At 33.7% G+C, this 26,842-nt stretch overlaps 1 protein-coding gene and 2 long non-coding RNA genes across 6 annotated transcripts; 2 read left to right on the forward strand and 1 right to left on the reverse strand.

The window, feature by feature from the left end:
* The first annotated feature begins 409 nt into the window (after nucleotides 1–409).
* On the forward strand, nucleotides 410–5,034 carry LOC128232158 (cysteine and tyrosine-rich protein 1-like). Its single transcript, XM_052945560.1, has 4 exons — nucleotides 410–552; nucleotides 3,321–3,414; nucleotides 3,965–4,107; nucleotides 4,356–5,034. Exons 1-4 carry the CDS (start codon nucleotides 489–491, stop codon nucleotides 4,559–4,561), a joined length of 507 nt encoding a protein of 168 aa, XP_052801520.1. The 5' UTR covers nucleotides 410–488; the 3' UTR covers nucleotides 4,562–5,034.
* A 3,863-nt stretch (nucleotides 5,035–8,897) lies between these two features.
* Nucleotides 8,898–15,350, reverse strand: LOC128231693 (uncharacterized). The gene is made up of 5 exons (XR_008260422.1): nucleotides 15,230–15,350; nucleotides 14,064–14,140; nucleotides 13,649–13,730; nucleotides 12,743–12,873; nucleotides 8,898–11,661 (listed from the first exon to the last, which is right to left on the reverse strand). It is a non-coding gene; the product is annotated as an uncharacterized LOC128231693 (long non-coding RNA).
* A 57-nt stretch (nucleotides 15,351–15,407) lies between these two features.
* LOC128231692 (uncharacterized) lies at nucleotides 15,408–23,277 on the forward strand. 4 transcript variants are annotated; one of them, XR_008260418.1, is made up of 4 exons: nucleotides 15,408–15,506; nucleotides 19,345–19,456; nucleotides 19,758–19,881; nucleotides 21,441–23,277. It is a non-coding gene; the product is annotated as an uncharacterized LOC128231692 (long non-coding RNA). The 4 variants fall into 4 exon arrangements; XR_008260419.1 differs by having other exon boundaries at nucleotides 19,345–19,427; XR_008260420.1 differs by having other exon boundaries at nucleotides 15,454–15,553.
* The last annotated feature ends 3,565 nt before the right edge of the window (nucleotides 23,278–26,842 follow it).

Here is a 26,842-nt window from a genome sequence, read left to right on the forward strand (position 1 = left end):
ACATGATGCGATAGGTACAATAATTTATTGCATTTTGCTGAACTTCCACCGAATACTGTTTGAGTCCAACGTGCTGTACTGACTCACCATGGGGAAAATTCAGCAATGATGATAATTATTAATTAGCGCGACATTTGATGTTATTTGCCAACGTCAAATTTAATAACTTTCTCGGTTGAATAACGTCACAAACAGATTGTAGTTATGTTTTGTTATTACAGCTTCACCATGCATAATATCAGTTTGTATTATTTGAAAATATGTATAAGTCTGGTGATGCATTTTATTACTGATTTGTTGAGGTATGTTACATTGTATTAATGCGAACAGGTTGTATAATATTTACCTATTTAAACTAGACTTTTCAATTTATGTCCTTATTATTACTTCATGTGCAAAGATTTATACCCGCATAATAAACTAGATAAAGATGCTATATTTAGTTTTAACACATTGTATTAAGGAAGTCCTGTAAAGTTTATAGGTAGATGGTAATATACAAACTTATCATGTTGGCTATTCTCTTTATATTTTCTTCAATTTTAACAACAGGTGAGTTTTATTTGATTCATCGTTTTGAAACATGGTGATTTAAAGTGATTATATACGTATTGAGGATATAAGAATACTAATTGTTCGCGACAACATCGTTACTAGTAAGTGGCTTACTTATAAGTAAAAATAGTAATTGTGTGGATCGTCTTTTTATTATAATAATGATTATTCTAAATATAACCATGAAATAAAAGGTTAAGACTCAAGAACAAATGTCGACTACATTGTAAATAATTAAATGTACTAAATAGTGATTTAAATTATTTGAAAAAAACCAAAACAAAACAAACAAATATGGATTTCGTGTTAGTTTTAAATAGCACAGACATTAAACCTGCCCATTGATTTTAATGTTATTTACCTATTCAAATATTGTATTTTCACGTACACTGTATAAGCATATGCACAAGTCAATTGTAATCACGCCCTCTCCCCAGGTCCAGGGGTATACCGGGGATAACCGGGGAAATGGGCCGTGGTTTAATTTTCCAGTTGGCCCCGCAGTGTCGGGTGATGCAGCGGTTTTGTCTTTGCGCAAAAAACGGGGAATGAGCCTTACATAGGGTCCCTGGGGTTCGGGGGCATTTGGCGGGGATTTTAACATCAGTTCGTTCCCGCAGGGCTGTGATTTTAGTCGGGCTTGGCTGGACCGAATTTTAAAGTCCCCGCTATTCCCCGGACGTGGGGGTGGGCGTTGTAATGATTGACTGGTGCATTAGCCTGAGACACTTTTGTCAAAGACGGGGTTGAACGCACGTTATAACTAAGTATCATAGACAGATTATTCACTGATTCCTAAAACTATTTGTATGTGTTTTTAAGCATTATTGTGTTGTCACTGTGACCGCCTTATCCTACTGCTTAATACAACAAGGGGCACTGCACTGCACAGCAGCGACAAAACAAACCTAAAATCTAAAAGCACTATGACCAATGCCAAGAATACACTTAAAGCTGCACTCTCACCGATAGAAACGAGTGGACAACTTTTTTATTTATGTCTTGAAACAAGCCATTTTTTTAAGAAAATGCATAGAAACCACTCATTCCAAGACAAAAATTATAAAAAGTTGTCGAAACGGAAAATCTGTGATAATGCAGCTTTAAAGAAAGACATAAACTCTCACAGGACAACACACACACACACACACTGCACACATATCACAATATATTCATTGTAAATGTTGGGGAAACCGCTCTTGAACGTTCAGTGGAACCTTTAAGTGAGAACTCACTGGGGGTATATGACTGTTTTAAAACCGCTCAACCTTACACTCGCACGTAAATTAAACCATTTGGTAAAGTAACACTATATGACTGTTTTACGATCACTCAAACTTTCACTGGCACTTTAACTTAACCATTTGGTAAAGTAACACTATATGACTGTTTTACGATCACTCAAACTTTCACTCGCACTTAAACTAAACCATTTGGTGAAGTTACACTTTATGACTGTTTTAAAACCGCTTAACCTCACACTCGCACGTACACTAAACCATTTGGTGAAGTTACACTATATGACTGCTTTACGATCACTCAACCTTTCACTCGCACTTTAACTAAACCATTTGGTAAAGTAACACTATATGACTGCTTTACGATCACTCAACCTTTCACTCGCACTTTAACTAAACTATTTGGTGAAGTTACACTATATGACTGCTTTACGATCGCTCAACCTTTCACTCGCACTTAAACTAAACCATTTGGTGAAGTTACACTACATGACTGCTTTATGGCCGCTCAACCTTTCACTCGCACTTAAACTAAACCATTTGGTGAAGTAACACTACATGACTGCTTTATGACCGCTCAACCTTTCACTCGCACTTAAACTAAACCATTTGGTGAAGTAACACTACATGACTGCTTTATGGCCGCTCAACCTTTCACTCGCACTTAAACTAAACCATTTGGTGAAGTAACACTACATGACTGCTTTATGACCGCTCAACCTTTCACTCGCACTTAAACTAAACCATTTGGTGAAGTAACACTACATGACTGCTTTATGACCGCTCAACCTTTCACTCGCACTCACTATTTCAGTTAAATCTATGTACTTTGTGTATACATTGGTTTGTATGCGATCACATGATAATGAAATAGTAGTTCATACTGTGAAACCAAGTATAGTATATCCTTATTTATAAAAAAAAAATTCAAATTTTAAATGTATGACCAGTACTACTTTTGCTTCTGATGGGGTATCGTTAGAATAAGATTTAAAATATACATAATTTCTTACTCAGTTAGAATGAAGGACGCGATTGAGGAAGTTCTCTTAAACCTGTCTTCTTTTGACACAAGGCGCAATTGTTTGGAGACCATGCACACCATTTAAGTGGTTGTTTGTATTGACAGTTTTTTCCTTTGTTAACAAATGGTGATTTCTACACATATTTACTTTACACCGAAGCTAGAAAGCAGAATTGTTTAGTACCCTTTAAAACGTTACAAAGTGTAACTCTTAACAGCATTGTGCCGTGTATATTTTTGAAAGAAGATCGTTTAGAATGCCACTGAACAATAACATTTATAACAGGTAGACTGCAGTTTGCAATTTCTTAAAAAAACGTGCATTTCACTTTCTTTAAGTCCATAAAACACGCATACACCCCATCCCAAAAAATGGAATGCTTTTAAGGCAATGGAGGGTCATTGTAAGCAAGAACATTATAAGAAAAAATAGAGGTGAGGTGACCTAATTCAACTATGAAAAGCTGTAAAAATTATTTCCACGTTCTATTTGTATGTTGCAGTGTCCAGCTATGACACGTGTTACAGCTACGGCTTTTACACCAAAAGATGCTACGGGGACGAATATTGCTGTGGCACCTATAATGACAAATGCTGGTATGCATTGACAATGAATTAGATACATACTTATGTACCGCTTTTCATTATTACACAAGATGAAGACCTCTTTTATCAACATACTTATACCGGCTTTATATGTATACACACACATCGGGAAGGGGGGGGGGGTATTTAAAGGAATAGTTGATTTTTGCAACGTCGTATATTATTGGTTAAATGACGTAGAACTAATCCAATCGGAACGCAATATTTTGATAATAATCAATGATGTCATAACTCCTTACGTGTCACATATACAAAGGACTAAACGAATGTAAATATTTTTGATTGAAACATGATATATTTTGAATAGCGACATGATATATGAATGAACAAGGTATACTCAAACAATCGTTTACTTGAACCTTTGCCAACCCGACAGTGATGTAACACAACCTGATGAAATACGATACGGCTTTATGATATATATATATATATATATATATATATTCGAGTTAAAAGGCCTGTTGAAATATAACTTTTTATAACTTTAATATCAATCTAAACATATAAAAATGTAGATATAATTTTTTCATCTGTGTTATAGTGACCCTGCGACTCTCTCCACTGCCGCTCTCGTCGGGATTGTCATCGGGGGGTTACTTGTCGTCAGTGTTATTGTCACCTTCATCTGCGTCTGTGCCAAGAAAAACCAGCGGGCGCAGGGGACTGTGATTCGCCCAAATCCAGGTGATGGCATTAAAGTTGCACTGTCACAGATTGACAGTTTTGCCATTTTATTAGTTTATGTCTCAGAATCAGCTTCAATACAGTCATATAAGATAACGTACAAGAGAACAGTTCTTGTTTGTTTTGAAAACTGACGAACGAACATCAGCTCACATTGTTTGTACTGACCTCGTATAATTGTAAATCTATTCAATGGATGAACATGCGCCTGCGTCTTATGCACTTAAATAACATAATCCCCACTTCAGAACCCTCCATCGCAATGGTCCAGATGTATGGACAAGGAGGTGCATTTATGTACCCTGCCCCAGGCCAGGCACAGCCCTACCTTCTTCCGCCTAGCTACAACCAAGCTCAGACTGCGGGCACATGTCAACACCCTCCGCAATACACGGAAGGATTTCAAGCACCAAAGTCAGAGAACCTCCCGCCTCCTCCCATGTACGGCCCGTAGACATAGGGGTTGTGATTCAGGAAAAACAACACCTTGGTTGGTGGGTCGCATCAAAAACACGCCATACATACACGTATCATATCCAATATTTCAAAAGGATCTTAACAGTGAATACATGTAATAAGAATATACTAGTTTTCTTTAATAACTTATTAATTTATGTTTAATCAGTTATTTAAAACATAACGATAAAAAAGTATGCACAAAGGTGGAACGGAAAACATTATAGAACAACATTTCAGGTGAACCATTTACTAAAATGCTTTTGTGTTTATTTTGCACTTAAATTTATGTACTATGTGATTCTGTTTTGTTGTAATGGTTATACAATTATGTGGTTTCCAGTGTCGTATTAATATGTATCGTAATGTGAAGTCGTCTTTCATATTGAAAACCTAGAGATACTTTGAACGCATATGGAATGTCTATTTCTTGTTGTTGATGTTTTGATATAATTATAATATGTATTTGGATTTCAACTTTTATGCTATTCATAACAATGATGCATTCTCATTTGTAAATTATTGTCAGTTATTGATTCTGTGCCAATGTACGAATAGCATCTCTTTATGACATCCTTGTTATCAAAGACATTTGTTATCTAATATATGATTTACCGGGCACCACCAGCACCACACATGCATTATTTATTTTGCGGCACTTACGAGAAACACTACGACTAGGAAAAACAAGGTCTTCGCATGACACGACACTGCTCAATAGGCATTCAGTTGAGGTATGCCATTATACTTGAGAAACTTTGACGAGAAATCGTTGCCGACGATGGGCTGCACGGCGCTATACATGCTCAATCGAATAATGTGGGCCTGTTATGCTACGTTTACACTATGTTCCCGGTGGCCACGGCAGCCCCGTTTGCCCGAAACGTATTGCGCCGTGTGATTTTGGCCATTTACATTAACAAGTTTTGTTAGGTTGTGCTAAGTTTCCTCACGTTTTATCAAGGTAACCGTGACAAGCCGTAGGGGCGAAAAAGTGGTTCGTCCAAGGCGCACTAAGGTCCGGGCGCGGTCTACCAGGGATGCATGTACGTTGCGTCCCGGTCAATCTCATTAAAATCAGATCCCCAATACACGCTTCACGACGTTACGCTATGTACATAACGTAATGAAATGAAGTGAACGTCACGATATGATGTTAATGAGATTGCGTCCCGGTTCGATACGTTCTGATGGGATCCCTCACGTTGTTCACGTCTTCATCCAGGTCTGATGCGTTTTCCACGTTTTGTCAAGGCTTCCTATGCATCGAACGCGAACACCGCAGAACTTTGGATTACGTTTGTGTCCACGGTATAAATAAAATCCCCCAAACAACAACAACCTCTGTATCACTGTATCAGAATACTTCGACAAGTAAAGATGAATTCCCAAGATGAAGAAGATTTTGTGTTTTCACCGCAAATGAAGCCTAACGAAACGGCTATCGTTCACCCAAGCTTGCCGTGAAAACCGTGACAAAACGAAGCACAACGTGACAAAACTGGAAAGGAACTTCAGATGCCGGGGATTACATTACATATTATTCCCGCCCCCCCCCCCCCCCTACGGACGATTTATAAGTTGTGTAACGGCCTATTACGTACTGTCACGTACTGTCACGTACTGTCAAGTGGCATTACGTTTACCCCGTTTTACTACGACCTACTACGTTTATCATCCACATCGTGGCTGCCGTGGCAAATTTTTTGACAGTTTAAAATTCTGGCCCGGGATGCACGGCAATAACGGTCTGTCACTTTTGCATATCTCGTTCCCCTGCGCTGTCTCACGTTTATCCCGTATTCTCCACGGTGGTCTGAAACTGGGCTGCCGTGGCCACCGGGAACATAGTGTAAACGTAGCATTAGTATGGTTGTACAGCCGAGAAGCAACCAGTGGAACGCAATAATGGATTCGAGGATGAGAAAGTTATTTCGTTTTCTTTTTTTTGTATACACCACAGCATCTCAATACACACACTTTATGATTACAGGCCGCTTACCATTCATAATGAACTCGTCTGATAGTATGTTATTTTTTAGAACAACGTACAAACTGTAAAAGACAGCACAACCATACAGGGGCGTATTTAAGAATTGAACAGTGAATTATTTGAATCTAGAAAAAAATATTAAATCTAGAATGCTTAGACCAAGTTGAGATTGATATCTTATATCAACACAGTGCATAGACTCTATACACTATATGGATATGCACGATACACCGTGACAGTACATACACTGGCGTTATATTCTATACCAGTATATACTGTGCACGGTATATATTCTATTCATTCTCAGAGGTGTTGAAGCAGTGCTTCAACACCCCTGTTCTCTATACAATGTATACAGCCAGAGATTTTGAAGATTTACTTCAACTCCTCTGTTATAGTCTATATACATTGTGGAAGCGTGCACTATACTCTATTCATTGTCAAGAGGTGTTGAAGCAGTGCTTCAACACCCCTGTTCTCTATACAATGTATACAGCCAGAGATTTTGAAGATTTACTTCAACTCCTCTGTTATAGTCTATATACATTGTGGAAGCGTGCACTATACTCTATTCATTGTCAAGAGGTGTTGAAGCAGTGCTTCAACACCCCTGTTCTCTATACAATGTATACAGCCAGAGATTTTGAAGATTTACTTCAACTCCTCTGTTATAGTCTATATACATTGTGGAAGCGTGCACTATACTCTATTCATTGTCAAGAGGTGTTGAAGCAGTGCTTCAACACCCCTGTTCTCTATACAATGTATACAGCCAGAGATTTTGAAGATTTACTTCAACTCCTCTGTTATAGTCTATATACATTGTGGAAGCGTGCACTATACTCTATTCATTCTTAGAGGTGTTGAAGCAGTGCTTCAACACCCCTGTTCTCTATGCAATGTATCAACCAGAGATTTTGAAACTTTACATCAATTCCTCTGTTATAGTCTATATACATTGTGGTGGCGTGCACTATTCTCTATCTGTAAATTTGAACCTGTGTTATAGTCTATATACATTGTGGTAGCGTGCACTATACTAAACTCATTCTCAGAGGTGTTGAAGCAGTGCTTCAACACCTCTGTTCTCTATTCAATGTATACAAACGGAGATTTTTGAACAAAAAATTAAGAAAACTGCACAAAAATAGTTTTGATGAATTTATGTCATATCAGGCAACATATTTAATATACTTAAATCATAGAACAATTATATGGCGCAAAAAATGATTTTTGGGGTAAAATGTTGGAAAAATTAAATGAAAATGACAATTTATGAATTTTGCCAATAACTCTGCCTAATTTTGCAATAAAAACACCAGAACTACTGCAGCTAATATATATCATTTAACATTATTATATATTATATAGAAACACAGTTTTTTTTTTAAAATATGATTTTCGGGGTAAAATGTATGAAAAATTAAATGGAAATGAGAATTTCTGGAATTTGCCAATAACTTTTTCAAATATTGCAATAGAATGACCAGAATTACTGTATTTCATAAATATTACAGTTTAATATATCAAAAGTAAAGAAACTATGTAATTTTGTGAAATGTGAATTTTGGGGAAAATGTTTGAAAAATTAAATAAAAATGAGAATTTCTGAAATTGCAAATTATTAGCACAAATTTTGCAATACAATGACCAGAAATTTTACTGTATTCAATAGATACTATAATACAGTATAACAAACCTAAAGTGTAGAAACCATGTATTGTGTGAAGTGTGATTTGGGGGGTAAAATGAAATTAAATAAAAATCGACACACAGCAGTTATCAAACAACACAAATAAACAAAAATCATTTATGTGCATTTTTCTGAAATTGTCTCCTTAATTTTTGAAGCTCTGCATCAATCCTCTGTCAAATCAACTAACCTTGTTCTCTGTATTCATTTATGATGATCCCCTTTTAGTTAATTAATCTTTTGAAATCATTGAAAATTGACCTTTTTCTCTGTCACCTGTATGTCGATGAATTTTATAATGCAGATATTTGCCAGACTCGCAAAATTCATAACAAACCAAAAGCCCAAGGCATTTTTTCAAGAATATAATGCGACAGTCACTTGGGTGTGGAGCCTTGCCCAGCAACGTCTACATTTTTAAATTGTCATAGCCTAAAATTGCCATTTCCCGACATGCCAACATTTAGACATATCCAACATGATAACCCAAACTAAGGTCTCCCTAGGCTAAATACTTTTCCAGCTAGACACTAGAATTGGACCTACAATATCGAAGATGTCCATAAAACCCAATTCACATAACAGGACAGGAGACCAGGACAACCAAAAGACATGGTTGTCTATGTTATAAACAAACAAGACTATGCATTTACCATAACTGTATCTATTTTGAACATGAACAGAACATTAGTAAATTTAATCCTAAGAATCTGATGTCAATAATCCCGTACATGTATGTATATCTATGTCCATCAATATGATAAGAAATGGAAGTTTCTTCTAAAACATACACAGAAACAGCTATTGTTCATATAAACCATAACATAAGGTGTCTTATAATTATGTCAACAAGAGCTGTCTTTGGACAGCACACTCAATTAAATGAGGCTTTGTCTTAAAAATGAATACAATAATGATGTAATATGTGCCTGTCGAAAGCAATAAAAAGAGTCAAATTAAAAAGTTAACTAGAAATGCTGCAATGCAACAAGAACTTCAGCCTTTATTGTGAGATTCAGTTTTAAATGTATTAAAACTGAAGTTATTCAGTACCAAGCATTTTTCTATTTTTAGTTACAGTGACCATGACCCTAGGGACCCAAATCAAATATAAAAATGAATGGAAATTTTGCCTTTAGACAGTTATTAAATGGTAAATAATATTTGACAGTTATCTATGTACATATACATTTTAACTTTAAAAAGGTTTCCTTGACATTAAACAATCATTTGTTTTTATAAACAAAAAATTAACAAAACAATGTGGCGAACAGATCAAGAATCTAGGTTTAAGAAGTGACATTTCTAGAGGCTTACCATGTGCTCCAATATGTATGGAACTTAATAACCATGGTTTTATTGAATTTATACTGTCATATAGGATAATGTGCATTATAGTTAACAGAACACTCAAAAGTACAATGAAACATTTAGGTTAGAAGTTAAAATATAATTAGACAATTAGCCATAATTGACCAAGTCAGTATGGAAATTAACAACAGAACAAGGTAACTAAAAAAAAATATAGATTAAAAATAATAATATATGATTTGCATTCATTTAATTCATGTTTAAAACAAACTTTTAATAATGAGCTAGCTCAATTGTTACTAAGCAATGTGCTTTATTGCTCACCTCAGAACCAGACACATTATTTGTTTCAATAATATGTTCACAAGATTTTATTCACTAAAATATGTGCCTAATTATTAACTTTTTACATGTTATGCCTTATTTGTTGTAAAGTCTTGCTGGCTAAGTTGTGATTTATGATGAGGAAACAATACCTCTATGAATAGCAATTTTTAAGGCTTTTAATACTTGATTTAGTGACTCCTGTTTCATCTTACCTACATTCATTCTTTAAGGAGGGCTTGGGAAGAGAATATGACCTATAAAACTAGAACATAGTTTTTTTCTAAAACTTGACCAAATTTCATTCATATAAAGTGGAACTTGAGGCCACTCTAATCAAACACATTTTGACCAATAAACAAGTTTCACCTAATATTATTTAAATGTTGACGAGAATAAATACTGACAAATATCATGAAAATTATATATATAGTTTCTGAAGCATTTACAGTTTATATTATTAGAACAAACAACCTACATGCTTTTTGTCCAACCTGAACAGTTATCAATCTCTACTAAGATTTTTTTGGTAAACATATTCTGGCCAGTATGAATAAAGACCAAAGAGACAAGAGCTGTCACAGAGACAGCGCTCTCGACTATTCCGCTGCTTTTCAGTGAAAGGATTGAAAAGTTTTGGCGAAACATGCATGGATCACTGTTAGATTAGATTTCAATGCAATACATGATGTGCTGAGATATTAACATAAATGTGGTTACATGCAAAATTTTAACCAGAATTTTTATCTAACTTGATTATTCAATTAGGTTGGGTGGTTGTATAAAGTCTCAATGCAATTCATCCAGTAGTTGCTGAGATATTAACCTATGTGTGCTTACATGCAAAACCTTAACCAGAATTTCTGAGTGAAATAATAAACGCAAGTATTTGCATTAAATGCAAACTATAGTTATATAACTTGGAAAATTAAGTAGGTTGGATGGTTGAGTACCATTGTATCAAGTCTCAATGCAATACCTCAAGCAGTTGCTGAGATATTAACCTTAGATATAATGTGTGCTTCCATGCAAAACCTTAACCAGAATTTCTAAGTCAAATAATAAAGGCCTATTATTTACATTAAATGCAAACTAGAGTTATCTTACTTGTTTAAAAAAAGTAGGTTGGATGGTTGAGTACCATTGTATCAAGTCTCAATGCAATACCTCAAGCAGTTGCTGAGATATTAACCTATGTGTGCTTGCATGCAAAACCTTAACCAGAATTTCTAAGTCAAATAATAAAGGCCTATTATTTACATTAAATGCAAACTAGAGTTATCTTACTTGTTTAAATAAGTAGGTTGGATGGTTGAGTACCATTGTATAAAGTCTCAATGCAATACCTCAAGTAGTTGCTGAGATATTAACCTATGTGTGCTTGCACGCAAACCCTTAACCAAGGGGTGACACCGACGCCGACGCTTGGGTGAGTAGTATAGCTCTCCATATTCTACGAAAAGTTGAGCTAAAAATGAGTCCCCATACTAAAGTGTTAACGCTGTATGAAACTGTTAATAAAAATGAAGGACAGACTATGATCAATCACAATAGTTCAACATGAGCACTTTGTACTGTGTTGAGGTAAATGTTAATCATCCAACTTATCTAAGGGTAATCTATTTTCAAATCTATAATGTATTTGTCTGTTAAAAGTTAAAATTGGTATATCATTCCAATTTTAGTGAATCTTTATGTGACGGATGTCTTGTCCATTAAGTTGCCTTCAATGAAGATTTTGAAGTCAGGCTGTCTCTTGTTGGATGTGGGGAGTTTTCTGAAAGAAAAAGGAACATTAAGCAATACATAAACACAGTTCCATTGTTGGCTTCAAATATTGAACTATTAAGGAGCTTTTCATTCATTTGTGCCATTGGCTTCAATGTTAAAATTTGATAGTTACCCCATATAAGTATCATTTGAAAGGGCTTTGCATACTGATTACTTATATGTAAAATCAATGACAAGAACATATTTTCACCTTGAAAAGTTATTGCTGGCATCCCAAAATCACATTATTGTTCATCAGATACATTAAGTTATTATCTATCTTGCAAAAGCTCTATGGTTGATTTTGAAATATGATAGTTCTTATACATATTATATCTTAATATTACAAATTAGCCACACTTTTTGTGATATAGATTTTATATATATGCACATAAAAATATGTAACAAAAAATATACAAATAAATAAGAAACGATAAAAACACACAAATCTTAGTTTATTTTACATTGATAGATAGTTCATATAAAATTTGCTAAACACAGAAAGAAAATAATTGTTTCTATTACAGGATTTGAACCTGGACAATTAATTTTAATGTCAATGAGCATATTTGAGCATGATCACAACTGTGCATTACAACAAAGGATAACATTGAAAACTAACAAAGGGCAACTACTACAAAAAAAATCTTGAGTTATGGTTTCTGTGCACTGCACTTCTGCTAAATGAGATCTATCTGTACATATTTGAAGTTTGAGATCAACACCTCAAAGACTTTTCAAGTTCTGCTGCAGACAAAAACTCAGTATGAAATATAACAAAGGGTTATTACAAAAAGAACTGTAAACAGAGTTATGGTCCCTTAACACTGCACTTCTTCTCAATAGGGATCTATCTGTATATGAAGTTTGAAGTTAATACCTGGGGGATTTATGCTCAAGATTACATTCCGTGCACACGCACACACACGTGCACAATTACACAATTACTGTATCCACTTTGCCTTTTGGCAAGGGATAATCAATAGTTTAGTCCTCATCATCAGGGTCTTAAACAAACATGATGAACATAATCATAGCATGCATAAAACAGTTTACAGTTGTATCAAATCTGGAATAAAAAACTGTACCTAGATGAATTTGTAACAGGTGGCAATCAGTCATCACTTTCCTGTTTCCTGTTTCTCATTGTGTCATTCCTGTATCTCATTGTGTCTTAGTTGGTTTAGTACAACTCTGGCCTGGTCCACAATTGCAACAACTGAAAAACAACTGAACGATTAGCAAAAGAGAACTTATACCTTAAATGTACATAATATATTGCTACTAAAAAATGACTCATACTGTCAAACACTTGTTTCCATGAAAAACTACAGCTATCACCTATTGTAATAAGAGGTTTCACTGAGAGTGATATTTGCTTTTAAGCATACAGTAACCAATTAGGCAATAATTTTAAAACTGCCAAGCACAAAATAAACATAAGAAAATAATCCTTAATATACCAAAAACAGAATAGTGTTTTGTTAAATTAAAGTAAAAAATGAAAAAAGTTATGAAGAGAAGAAAAAAAATAAAAAAATATAAAGATAATAATCAAAGGTTTACAATTCTTTGACTACCATACACAATTTAATGATTCATATGCACAGCTATTTTTCTTATCACATCCAATATGTGCATGAAGTTTGAAGTTAATACCTCAAAAACATAGAAAAGTGAAAGAAAAATAATCAAAGACCAATAACTCTAAAATACCATAAACAAAAATGTTTTTTGCACAGCACTTCTCCTCAACATATTTAATATGTGTTAGAAATCTCAGAAGCATTTGGAATTATGGATAATAGAAGACTTGTCCAAATGAACCCTAACCATCAAGTGGTAGGAGTATAATAGCAGAGACAAATCATACATATGTCTTTATATTTAATATGTCAATGTATGTTTGAACAGAATAATTATGTAAATTCTCATTTCTTGGCTTACCTCATATTTATATTGTTATACATAGAATTAATCCAAAGAGAACTTACCATTCACTGACAAGATTTCCTCATTATACACAGGAGTATCTTCATACTTTTAGAATCTCTCCATTTTTCATCTCCATGGGAACTGCAATGCATAACACATAAGAAAGGAAATCAAACAATTGCATTTTTTAAAACAATTTGTAGAGAAAAATAAAACATGACTTCAGACACATGCAGAATCATTTGCATTTATTTTAAGCAAGTTACAAGAGTAACTGTACCCTATGCCATCTGAGTAAAATCTGCATGCAACAAACATGTGCATGCAAAATTGCATGGACTTTCATTTATTTGCTTAACAGTTTCAATTAAACCTAACAACCTGACCAAATACTTGAAATATCTTATACTTGAATACATTATGTTATACTAGTAAATGACATTGAGTACATGTAAATATGTGTTAAAAATCTACCTTTCAAATCCAATGCTTTCTTTGCATCAAAACGTTTGTCTGTTTGCCCTTAAATTGGTCCCTCAAGAGTATCTGGTCTGAAATAAATATAAAATTCACCTACTTTTAAGCTAAAATTAGCTATAATACTAACTTGGCTGATCTTAGGAAAAATGAATCTTAAAGCTGCACTCTCACAGATTGACTGTTTTAACATTATTATTATCTCAGAGAATCAATGCCTTTAATTGCTAACAATAAAACAGAAGTCATGTATTGAGAAATCTGCTTATTATTTCATTTTTCTGAAAGTGTTCAAATTTAAGTCACAGAACAACAATTATGAACGTACATATGAAAAACAGCTATCTGATATTTTTTCAGCAGTTTTAAATCATGGTTCGCGGACATAATTTATGCACTAACATTGCATGATTCATTCCATGATGAAAAAAAAAGTTGTCAGAATGGTAAATCTGTGAAAATGCAGCTTTAATAACAATCCCCAACAGTTCCTCCCAAAGACTTGTTTAAAAGGGGCTGTAATCTGTTTAATGAAATAGCGGAAAAAAAGAAAATTGACGAAAACTGACATAAACTTGGTATCTATGTGTACAATGCATTAAAACTTACTAACTGAAGTACCACATAATTTACAATAAAAAAAAATCGCCAATATATTACAAGTTAGGTATAAAGATTAAATATTCCAACTGTTTAGGATAAGCCTTCATAGCACAGTGGAAACAACACTGGACTGCAATTTTGGCGACACCGGTTCCAACACATTCTCTGACTTGATTTTTTTTTTTACATTTTGCATTTTGGTAAAAAAAAATTACCATTATGATATCAAAGATCAAAAGATTTTTTGAATAATTGTCCTGAGATTCTTTACAGAATATTTTATTATTTTTTGTTTGGGGGGGGGGGGGGTCCCACCCCTTTTCTGGATCCGCTAGTGTGGGTTACTCCCGTATGAACTGAATTTAATTTGGTGCAAAGCTCTAATAAAAATTTGTGTATTCAATTAAATTCATAAAACTAATTATTGTAAACAAACCATTTGCAACTATCCCTGAATAACTTTTAAATGATAGTGATTATTTTCATTTGCATGATAACTAAGAAAATATAAAATAACACTTGAGTGTCCTGTATGGTATCCCGATATAGTCAATACTTACAACTTACATGTGCAGGAATCAGGAAGGAGTTCCATTCTACCAACTTAATACCATTCTTATTTGTCGTCTTCTTAACCGGATGCTTGAATTTTTGTAAACAAACCCAATGAACCCTGCATCGTTCCACTAGACTTTCTCGCTTAATATTTACGCTCGGTTGTGCCTGTATCGAAGAAAATGAAGACCAGTCCAAAACATTGCGTCATTTAGTATTTAGCACGCGCGAGAGAGGTTCAAACGGGTTCAAAACATCGAATTTGACCGACACTGAACAGAGGTATATGGCTATTTTCTTTGAAAATATAACACTTTCTAGTTCAAAAGGTAATTGAATTTATGTAGATACGTAAACAATTGACAGTTTAACGAGTATATTTTATTGATATAACGAAGTACTCCTTAAAGCTGCACTCTCACATATCCCGGAACAACGGGTTTTCGACCGCCTAAGGATTATTTACATTTGTATCATAAATAAGTGATAATAAAAAAATAAATGTTTGTGTGTACCATTTAAAGCAATCATTCATCTTTCAAAAAACAAAAAAATAAAATCTGTTTCAATCGTCTGTTGTTTACATTTTGAATCCAAAATGGCGGCTGTCACATGTTGTATTTGACCTAGATACAACATGCTTTCGACCATGACCTTTAACTACACTTCGCAACAAAAGTTTGTGCACAATATTTTTTATTTTAATTTGTATAACTTGTTTAAACTGTTTAATGTATTTTATTTTTAAAAAAAGTTCTTAGATATTTACATATTTGCCATACAGTCACTTTTTAGTGACTTATCACCACAAGAGTGGCAAAGGAATGCATCATCCTTTCTAATGGCTTTCACATGGGTACAAAATTATAAATTCACCCATCATGAACCCTGTTATCACTGGTCCAACTCTGAATGAGCCTCATATGACCTGCCTAGGCTGCAATATGTTTAATTTTATGGTAACTGAGCTCCCAAATGCAATTCAATATAGTTACATGTAGATGAATTTCATTAATTTTAGAATAAGCAACACACCATATTTTGATGCGCTTTTAATGTTGTGCACTATACTAAGAAAACAATAGGGCATAGGTTTTAGGCTTTGGTAGATATGTAAGATCTGGCAAACAAAAACAACACGATTTTAAAGAAGTATTTTACATGTGAAATCATTTTAAACAAGGGTCAAATTTGGCATTAATTAAAAATGACAAATTGGTGTTGTTTCAAGTATAACTTAAGTTTTTTTAACACCACCATTCCCATTCTTTTTCAAATGAAGATTTCTGACAGTTATACTGGTATGGTTAACAATTGGAGCTTATTTTTACCGGAAGTGACGCAAAATAGAAGTGATTTACCCATTTTCAGGAGGCGGTCGAAAATAGGTTGTGGTCGAAAATAGGTTGTTCCGGTAATAAATGCATAAAACATCATTTTCTTAAAGCTGCACTCTCACAGATTGAACATTTTGCCAACTTTTTTATGTTTTATCTTGGAATGTACTAATTTTGGCGAAAATCCATGGAAACCAGTTATATAAGACTGCTGACAAATATAGATCGCAAATTTTTATATATACCAGTTCAAAAATTGATGTTTTGTTCATTTTTCTAAAACGTTTATTAACGGTTTTAGCCATAAAACATTAATTTTCAAACGGAAATATGAAAATCTATGATCTGGTTTTTCGTAAGCAATCCTATATCATTGGTTTGCAGATATTTATACAAAAATTTGCTCTTTCCAAGACAAAAAATAAAAAAAGTTGTAAAAATGGTATATCTGTGATAGTGAAGCTTTAACTAAAATATATATGCAATCCAATGTTTTTTAAGCAGTCTTGTGTCACTGTTTTTCTTGCACTTATGCATTTATTGGCTTGTATAAAGACAAAAAATAAAACAGTTGTCAAAACATTTAATCTGTTAAAGTGCAATGTTTATTTAAATATACTTGATGCTTGCCTCAATCATTGCCGCTGACCGATCATCAGATGACAGCACCAACATCCAACAATGCAGCGATATTTTTAAAGTCTCTTTCACATCATTCTGTATCCTAATATTTTAATTTATTTAAGATAGTTGCTTATCAAGATGTTGAATGCATATTTTACAGCCTTTTAGGCTTTAGAGTGTATTCAATGTCATTTTCAGAAGAAATATCTTGATCGAAGCTAGGAACAAGCTCACAACTGGCATTAGTGAGTCATGCCTGTCAAAACTAATTTTGGGGTACATGCATGTGTCTTTTAAAGTAGTACAGTAGACATCAACTTTACAATGTACATGAATACATTGCATTCATACTTTAGTTATTTATGTATTCATGTACATTGTAAAGTTATTGTAGATGTAGATCGTGTCTATGAGAACCAGCCGTTCAGTTAGCTCAGTTGGTTACAGCGCCATGATAGTGTTCCAGCAGTTGTTGTTGGTTCAAGCTCCACACTGGGGCACTTCTCCTCCCAGGTTTACTTAAATGGTGGCAGCGGTACATGGCAGAAGTGCCTCCGTCAGCTTTAAACTACAGTCGAAACTCGATGGCTCGATATTCTAGGGACCAGCCAAAATACTTCGAGCCTCGAGAATATCGAGTCAAGCGGGATTGCTTACAGAATGTTATTTTTTTTATTATTCGTTACAAAAAGTCTTGTTTACCTCGTTTGTTATTGGCTATGCTATCTCCGCGAAAGAAGAGTATTAAATGGGCATAGTTACACGTCTTAAAGTTCGTAACATCACTTATTCGATACTTAGAAAATATTATTTGATTGTTTTTATTAATTATAAAAATTATGCGAAAACAGCAAACAAGTAATTTTAAACAGTGGGTAACAAAAACATAGCTTATTAGTTATATAAGGATGCATTGAAATTTATACATGTATAACAATTAGGGAAAGAACTTAGATAAAGTGATGGCATGTTTATTCAAACTGTTAAGTCATTCAAATTTGATAATAATTATAATAAATTGAATTAATTTTTATCGATTAGCGCCGTGTGCTAAATGAAGCCAACAAAACAAATCAAGGTGTGAGGTTCTTACCTGAACCCGCGAAAATGACATCGACCCAAGCAAACAAAATTGTGAAATTCTTACTTGGAACCGCAAAAATGACTTCGAGCGTGGAGAAATATCGACCCTCAATATATCGAGCCATCCGATCAAATTTTATATGAACAAAGAGTTAAACAAAATCGGTTCTTTTAATCTGGTTCAAGCCAACGAGGATATCGAGCCATGAGATATCGAGCCAACGAGTTTCGACTGTAATATATATATAAAGGGTTAATGGAGAGGAGTGGAGTGTATTGTGTGTCACTGTCAGTGTGTAAGAACCAGCCGCTCCGATGTGGAAATACTTGTACCATAAGTCATGGTTTTTAAGTTTATTGTTTAAAGTTTCATTTTCTAGTTTTGACCTTAAAGGTGCACTCTCACAGATTGAACGTTTTGACAATTTTTTTGTCTTGGAATGAGGCAATTTTTGCGAAAATCCATGGAAACCAGTTATTTAAGACAGCTGACAAAAAATTAGATAGCAGATTTTTATATTTAAGTTTTAAAAGTAATGTTTTATGCATTTTTCTTAAACCATTAGTAACGGTTTAAGCCATAAAACATTAATTTTCGAACGGAAATATAGAAATCTACGATCTGATTTTTTGGCAGCAATCATATATCATTGGTTTGCAGATATTTATGCAAAAATTTGCTCTTTCCAAGACAAAAAATTTGTAAAAATGGTATATCTGTGAGAGTGCAGCTTTAAATTTTATGATTTAATGACAACTGCCTTGAAATAGATACCTGATTTAAGCATTATGCCAATGTTTATAAATTTCTATTATATTTTACTGTGAAATAATGTAAATATATACATATAATTGTTTGTGTTAGTTTAAATTTGCTTGATTTATCATTAACCTAATTATATATTCTTTCATTTTTTTTTGTATTAACCCAATATTATGTCATATAATATATCTATGGGTATATAATACCAAGGTAAACACATGTATACAAATCACTTATTATTATGTATAGATAGTTTTTATTTCCATGTAACTCATTTGCCTACATACATTTTGGAAAATGTGGTCCATTACAGATAAAACCCAGATGTATACATGGCCTGGATTTCCATATTATGCTGCCCAGAATAAAAGACGATGCAGTCCAGATAAAAACATTGTATGGCTCAATAATCTTTACCAAACTTGGTAAAAAAACTTTGTCATATTATGAGAAATCCCTGTTTTTTTGTTAATCATCTTCATTCACAGTATATGCAATTCACCAAGCAACACAAGACTTAAGTTAATGTCCACTTGACACATTTCTAGTATATTTGGCTTGTACATAAACATCACTTTTTCATAAGAGAATAAATCTCATGTAGGACATTTAGATTGCTCTAGAAATAATTGCCAAGATGTTTTGCATTTGAATCATGTTTAAAGCATACCCAACATTATTTGCATTTATTGTGTTCATGATTGTGTTGTATTCTTCCTTTTTAAGATGCATCAGATGAAGTCTTTGACTTTCTAGAAAGGGATTTTGTAAGCTAGTACTGGACATGAAGACAGTCACTTGGAAATGATGATTGTGCAACAGCGGTTAAACATATGCAATACATCATATGGTAATTTCTTTTCACCTCAATGAATATTTAAGTGACCTACCCACAAATAAAGTGATTCTCTAATAGTTCCAATTTCCACTTTGATTTTGTAATCTGGTATTCTTCATTACTACTACCCGTAACTGGTATCTAAAAATAACATTATAATATTCATCAATAATATCATAAGACCATGTGAATATTCAGTAATTTATATATGTAATCAATTTGTTTTTGTGTATGTGGTGTTTATATGTTGGAGTTTGTAGTTCATTGTCAGTGATTTTTTTATTGTGAAAAACTCCATTTTCCCCAAAATTAAAAAAATTACATTACATTCCGGATTAAAATAGCAATGAATTTCTTGAAATATAAACAAAATCTTGACAAGTCTTACTCTTTCACAGCATAAGGTATGCATAAAAAAGTTAAAAAATGTATATTTGCCATTATATAAGCAATTTTGGCCTGATTTTGTATTTTTCCCAAAGTTGACTTTTTACCGAATTTGCGAGGTACATTGTACAGGCAGTAAAAAGAATTCATAATTTTTTTTTATGAATGTTGTTCAAGTTTCGTCCTTGGGGTCAAAGTTGTCCTAACCAGAGTTCCCCTGTTAATGATAGACTTCTAGAACAAAAATTGATACACATTCAAATCAGGCAATGACTTCTGCAGTAATGTATGAATTCCTTAGAAACTGATGTCTAAACTAAAAGGTATTTAATAGTTTCAAAGATTATGAAACAAGTTGTTACAACAATATAATAATCACCTTTTGGCAGGATGTTAAGCAAGGTTTTGCCTTGTTGAGGAAATCGTAGACCTCGTAGTACCCTTAAGGAACCCACTTGTCTAACTTAGTGACTTAACAATCCAAACTCACAATGTCTTCCTTAACAACCACTTTATAAGCAACCAAGGACATCCTTATCAAATACTTCATTTACAGCAGCCAATGACTTCCATAAAAAATGATGACTTCCTAAACAATCCTTGGCTTCTTTATCAACCAATGATTGCCTTAGCAACTACCTTCATCCATAGCAACAAATGAATCCCCATTCAACCAATGACTTCCTTAGCATCCAATTCCTTCCAACGCATCCATTAACTACCTTTATAGGCACCAATGCCTTATTTAGCAACCATTTTTTCCTGAGCAACAGCCAACATCCATAGCAACCAATTACTTCCTTAGTAATCATTTACTTCCATAGCAACATTCTGGTTCATTACCGTAACATCCATTGACCATGGGAACAACCAGCTTACCATAATTCTCATTTCTGTTAACAAAGAGCAGCCTTCTTTGAGGAGTCCTTATCAACCATCAAATAACACAGCAACCACTAACCTGCTAAGCAAATAGCAACACCTTTCATAACCAGTTGTTACCTGACTGACTTGTTCATGGTCATTTTAATCAGGTGACCAATTAAGGGCCATGCTGGCCCTTTTGTTTTGAATGTACATTTCCTTAGCTTATTCATTTAATTCAGCAAATGTATAAACATAGTGTACAATACTTTCAAGTTTTGTCATTATTATATATTATCAATGTTTTAATTTTCAAACAGGTGACCAGACAGGGAGGAAACTAGGGAAATGGTTATCCACCAACAGCCCAAGTGCTTGGTTGATAAGAGGAGCCACAGCATTAAACATTACTGCACAAAGTGGTGTGCTTTGCTAACACTTATGATTGTGATTTGATAAAAAAGCAATGAATGAACGCTCATTATTCATAACTATAACTAAAACATTGATGTCAAAAGTTGTCAATTTTCAACATATATAGTATTTGAGATCCTGATCTATAGTTGTGTGCAATGGATTATCAAACAAAAACAAAAGAGTGGGCAACAAAATGAATAGCATAATGCACCAGTCAATTGTAACCACATCCCGCCCCCAGGTCCGGGGACTTTTGACTTTTGGTCCAGCCTACCCCAGGTTAAATTCCCTGAACTGATCCTGAACTAAAATCCCTGCCAAATTCCCCCCGCATCCAACATACCATAGGTAAGACAAAACCACCGCATTCACACCCAGTATACCCCCAGACGGGGGTGGTGGTGGTTACAATTGACATGTGCATTACCCACTACCCATTTACACCAGTAATTCATAATTATATTTGATAGACATGCCTCTTGTCAAAGGTTTTGAAGGGTATGAACGTCAGAACTACCTGCCTATGGCCTTTCAAGATTTTATAACATTGTTAAACTAAAGAAATTATTATTAAGTTTATACTAGATCTTTGTTAAGAGTGACCCCTTTGATAATTCTGGAGAAAAACTATTAGGATTAGGTTCTGTATTTGTCCATAATTTGTTATATGACATGTAAGCAGGAGTTCATTCCTTCAAAGAATTGTGAATCTTATATAATTATGTATTTGACATCTTATGAATTTTATCACACTTCAACCTAGAGGCAGTTCAAATAAATACTGCTATGATTGAACCAATACTGAATAAGGGCAAGAATTCCAAACAAGACAGTATACATCTAGTATCATGTTTGTCTGATAATTTTGAAATCATAGTGATTAAATCTAAAAGGATGTTAAAGCTGCACTGTCACTGATTAAGAGTTTTCACATTTGCTTTGAAAAAAATAATTAAAATAGTCTGACTTTAGCATGAATGCCTTCAATCCAGTCATATAAGATAACTCTCAATGAAACAGAATTCAATTGTCTGAAAAACTGCCAAAATTTTCATTTCTTCTCAAGCATTACTAACCATTAAACATAGAGTTTTAAATGGTAATAGGAAAAACTGTGATTTTGTATGCAGTCTCATATAACTGTTATCAGACATGTGCACAAAAGTTTTTCATTCCAAGTTAAAAATAATAAAAATTCATATATCTGTGAGAGTGCAGCATTAACAATGAAAACAATTATTAAAAATGGTATTTCCAACTGTGTATAATAATGCAACAACAATTTACCTTCTACTAGCACACTGAATTACAAGTTCTGCTTTTTCAAAGAAAACGGGCATATGGGAAGTACCATCACTTCCAGCGATATTTTTGTTGTAGCTTTTTTTATAAGAAAAAAACTGTTCATAGATTGTGTTTTAAGGTGTATGTTTTATAGACAGTACTCCAATTCTCTTTAATATATAATATGTTTGTTTCATTTAAGGCTTTTGTGTGTTTTAGGGCTGTTTCAGACCATTCCTGATATCGTATTTTCATATAAACCCTGCAATCATAATTGCATACCTCTTTGCAAAAGAATAATAAACATTCACGGAAATTAAACAGTAACGGAATTTTTCGAATTTTTCTCAACATAAGAAGAGACTTTTGTATTTTGGCCCAGCTAATGTTATTATATTGTTGACTAACATAAGTTTACAAGCAAATTAACAGGCAGAATAGATAAAGAAAAGATGAGCATGTAGTCTTGTTTTGCATACAGAAGTAAGGGGCTTAGCTAGCCCTTTATATGTGGATTCATAATTGCTAGGTGGGTCTCGGGGCATGCCCCCTCAGAATATTTTGAAAAACATGGTGCATTCTGGGCGCTCTGAGGTGCTTTATTTTGTACTGGAAAATATAAATGACATTTAAAGGATCATGTAGTCAAGTATGCATACTGCAACTTTGGCTGATTTTTTTATGTTTTTATCAGAATCATGTGGATTCATCCGCATACTAGTGTTATATGCAGCTTCACGCCTGGTATCTCAGACAGACATTTTTAGGCTTATGTAGATGTTTGCAAGGCAAGGCTTGGCAAACCAAAGCGCCTGTCGCATTATATTGGTTTCAAAGTGCTTTTGCATGTTGTTTGCAATTGTGCATTTTGCGCGACTGGTAAATATCTGCAATATAAAAACTTAAAATTCATTGATGCCTAGGTGACCAAATTTAAAAAAAAATCATTTCATTTGTCAAACATTGTGCCCCAAAAGCACATTTCACATAAGTATGTAGTTTCTTTACTTAAGGTCTATTATACTGTAATATAAAATATATTTAAAAACAGTAATTCTGGTAATTTTATTGCAAAATTTGACAAAGTAATTGGCAAAATGCAGAAATTTTCATTTTTTTTTCTAACAAATTTACCTAAAAATCATATTTTACAAAATACATAGTTTGTATATTTCAAGTATCTTATAATGTTATATAATATCTGTTTTAAAAAGTTATTTTGGTAATTTTATTGCAAAATTTGGCAGAGTTGATGCTAAGTCCAGAAATTCTCATTTTCATTTAACTTTTAAAACATTTTGCCCAAAAATTATATTTTGTACAATGTGAGTGTATTATACTTATAGTATATTAAATGTGGTGTCTGATATAACACAAAACCAACAAAAAAAAATCTAAGCATTTTTCTCCCATTTTTCATTTTCACTGGACAAAGAATAAATAGAGGTGATGAGGTGTTGAAACTCTGCTTCAACACCTCTCTATTCAAATAGAGAATAGTGCACGTCACCACCATGTATATAGACTATAACAGGGGTTCATATCTACAGATAGAGAATAGTCCACGCTACCACAATGTATATAGACTATAACAGAGGAGTTGAAGTAAAGTTTCAAAATCTACATTGCATAGAGAGCAGAGGTGTTGAAGCACTGCTTCAACACCTCTGAGAATGAATAGAGTATAGCGCACGCTACCACAATGTATATAGACTATAACAGAGGAGTTGAAGTAAATCTTCATAATCTCTGGCTGTATACATTGTATAGAGAACAGGGGTGTTGAAGCACCGCTTCAACACCTCTTGACAATGAATAGAGTATAGTGTACGCTTCCACAATGTATATAGACTATAACAGAGGAGTTGAAGTAAATCTTCAAAATCTCTGGCTGTATACATTGTATAGAGAACAGGGGTGTTGAAGCACTGCTTCAACACCTCTTGACAATGATTAGAGTATTGTGCACGCTTCCACAATGTATATAGACTATAACAGAGGAGTTGAAGTAAATCTTCAAAATCTCTGGCTGTATACATTGTATAGAGAACAGGGGTGTTGAAGCACTGCTTCAACACCTCTTGACAATGAATAGAGTATAGTGCACGCTTCCACAATGTATATAGACTATAACAGAGGAGTTGAAGTAAATCTTCAAAATCTCTGGCTGTATACATTGTATAGAGAACAGGGGTGTTGAAGCACTCAACACCTCTGAAAATGAATAGAATATAGTGCACAGTATATACTGGTATAGAATATAACGCCAATGTACGTACTGTCACGGTATATCGTCCATATCCATATAGTGTATAGGTCTATGCACTGCGTTGACATCTAAGATCTCAATCTCAACTTGGTCTAAGCATTCTAGATTTAATATTTTTTTCTAGATTCAAATAATTCACTGTTATTGGCGTTTAAGGAGCGCAATTTAAGGGCGTAGCGTTTTAAATGTGCCCTATACCCCAGATCCGCAACTTATATGGTTGAAATTTGGTTAGGGTCGTATTGGGTCATCCCCTTAGTCAGTTTGGTAAATGTGAGTCTTAGATGGTACATTCTAGTGAGATGTATTTTTACTTATTTAATGACATTGTCATAAAAATGTTTACTTGGACAAATACCCGCCCGCGCCGCATCCCCTACCCCCTGCCCCCCACTCCCCCAACACACACACAACAACACACATACGCATTCCCAAAATTGAAATTTGAGTTGTATTTCATCAGAGAAGGTTATCATATTGAGACTTTAAAAGTCGCCTTGACCAAGATGTTTTCGCGAGAATAATTACCGTGTGCATGACATTAAAACGTAATATTTAAAGGGAACCAAACTTTTGTTTCATTGTACAATCATGCTATCTGATATCAGTATTTGTCATATTGTAACATGAATACGATGAGACTTAGCGCCATTATTGCTATATATCTAATTGCGTATGCAAAGAGCTATCAAATACATTATTTATTCAACGACTTCGTAATCCTTAAGACAGTTTATCGATTACGATTCAATATAAGTCTGTTTATTGCATCAATGATCGCAATACAGTACGTCTGTATAAACGTCGATCAGTGCAATAAGCTTCAGAATATTAAGTCATTTGTTTTGTAATATCCTGCGGAATTCCAATACAGCATTTCAGATCCTTAATGTGGTTGGAACATTGTCAACAAGGTGTATACATTACAAATTAGGAAACTATGTTAGGACATTGTACCGTGACTTTAATTGCATTATCGTTGGAAATTCATTGAAAAGGAATATATTATAATAACTAAACGAGGAAGTGAACACAGCCAAAGGATGATATTAAAGTTATTCATAATATCCTTGATTACAACACATGGTATGTCATTTATTTGATTTCTTAAACGGTCATTTTTTATGAAGGATATTTAAGCAAAAAATAAAGCATTATAGACGAACATTCTTTATATAACATTATGTTATAAACATTATGTTATAAACATATTTTCTTTTGACATTTTGCTGTTTAAATAATTCAGCAGTACATAATGCATTCAAAGTGTTTACATGTTTGTATACAATATCCAAGGATTAGTATTTGACTTTGTATCGGAAGTGTGTTATTATGTTTAAAATCAATACGTATTTAAATATTACCGTTTTAAATGAATGCCATTCAATATAACTGGAGATTGGTGATTTGTTTATAAAGAATATATTGATTCAAAAATCAATTTTCTGAAGCTATTAGGTGAGGTTTTTATTGCTGTTTGTTAATGTGAAGGCTACTAATATTAATATCTAATTGCTTATTTCAACAAGCTGGAGTAGTTTGACTGATGACCTTATATATTGTTGGTATAAATTGCTAGGGATATGTGTGCAAAATAAGCCCGTACAACATTAACCGATGAAAATACTAATAAGACTGTTTGGCTTTCAAAGACCGCAAAATATGTCAGTACAGTCCAATTTCAGTCATAAAAAACGGGAAGTTAAATTCATAACTTTATGTATAGTGCACTTTCGGTTATTTTCTTACATA

The sequence above is a fragment of the Mya arenaria genome, chromosome 4 (assembly GCF_026914265.1).
Source record: "Mya arenaria isolate MELC-2E11 chromosome 4, ASM2691426v1".
Taxonomy (NCBI): Eukaryota; Metazoa; Mollusca; class Bivalvia; order Myida; family Myidae; genus Mya; species Mya arenaria.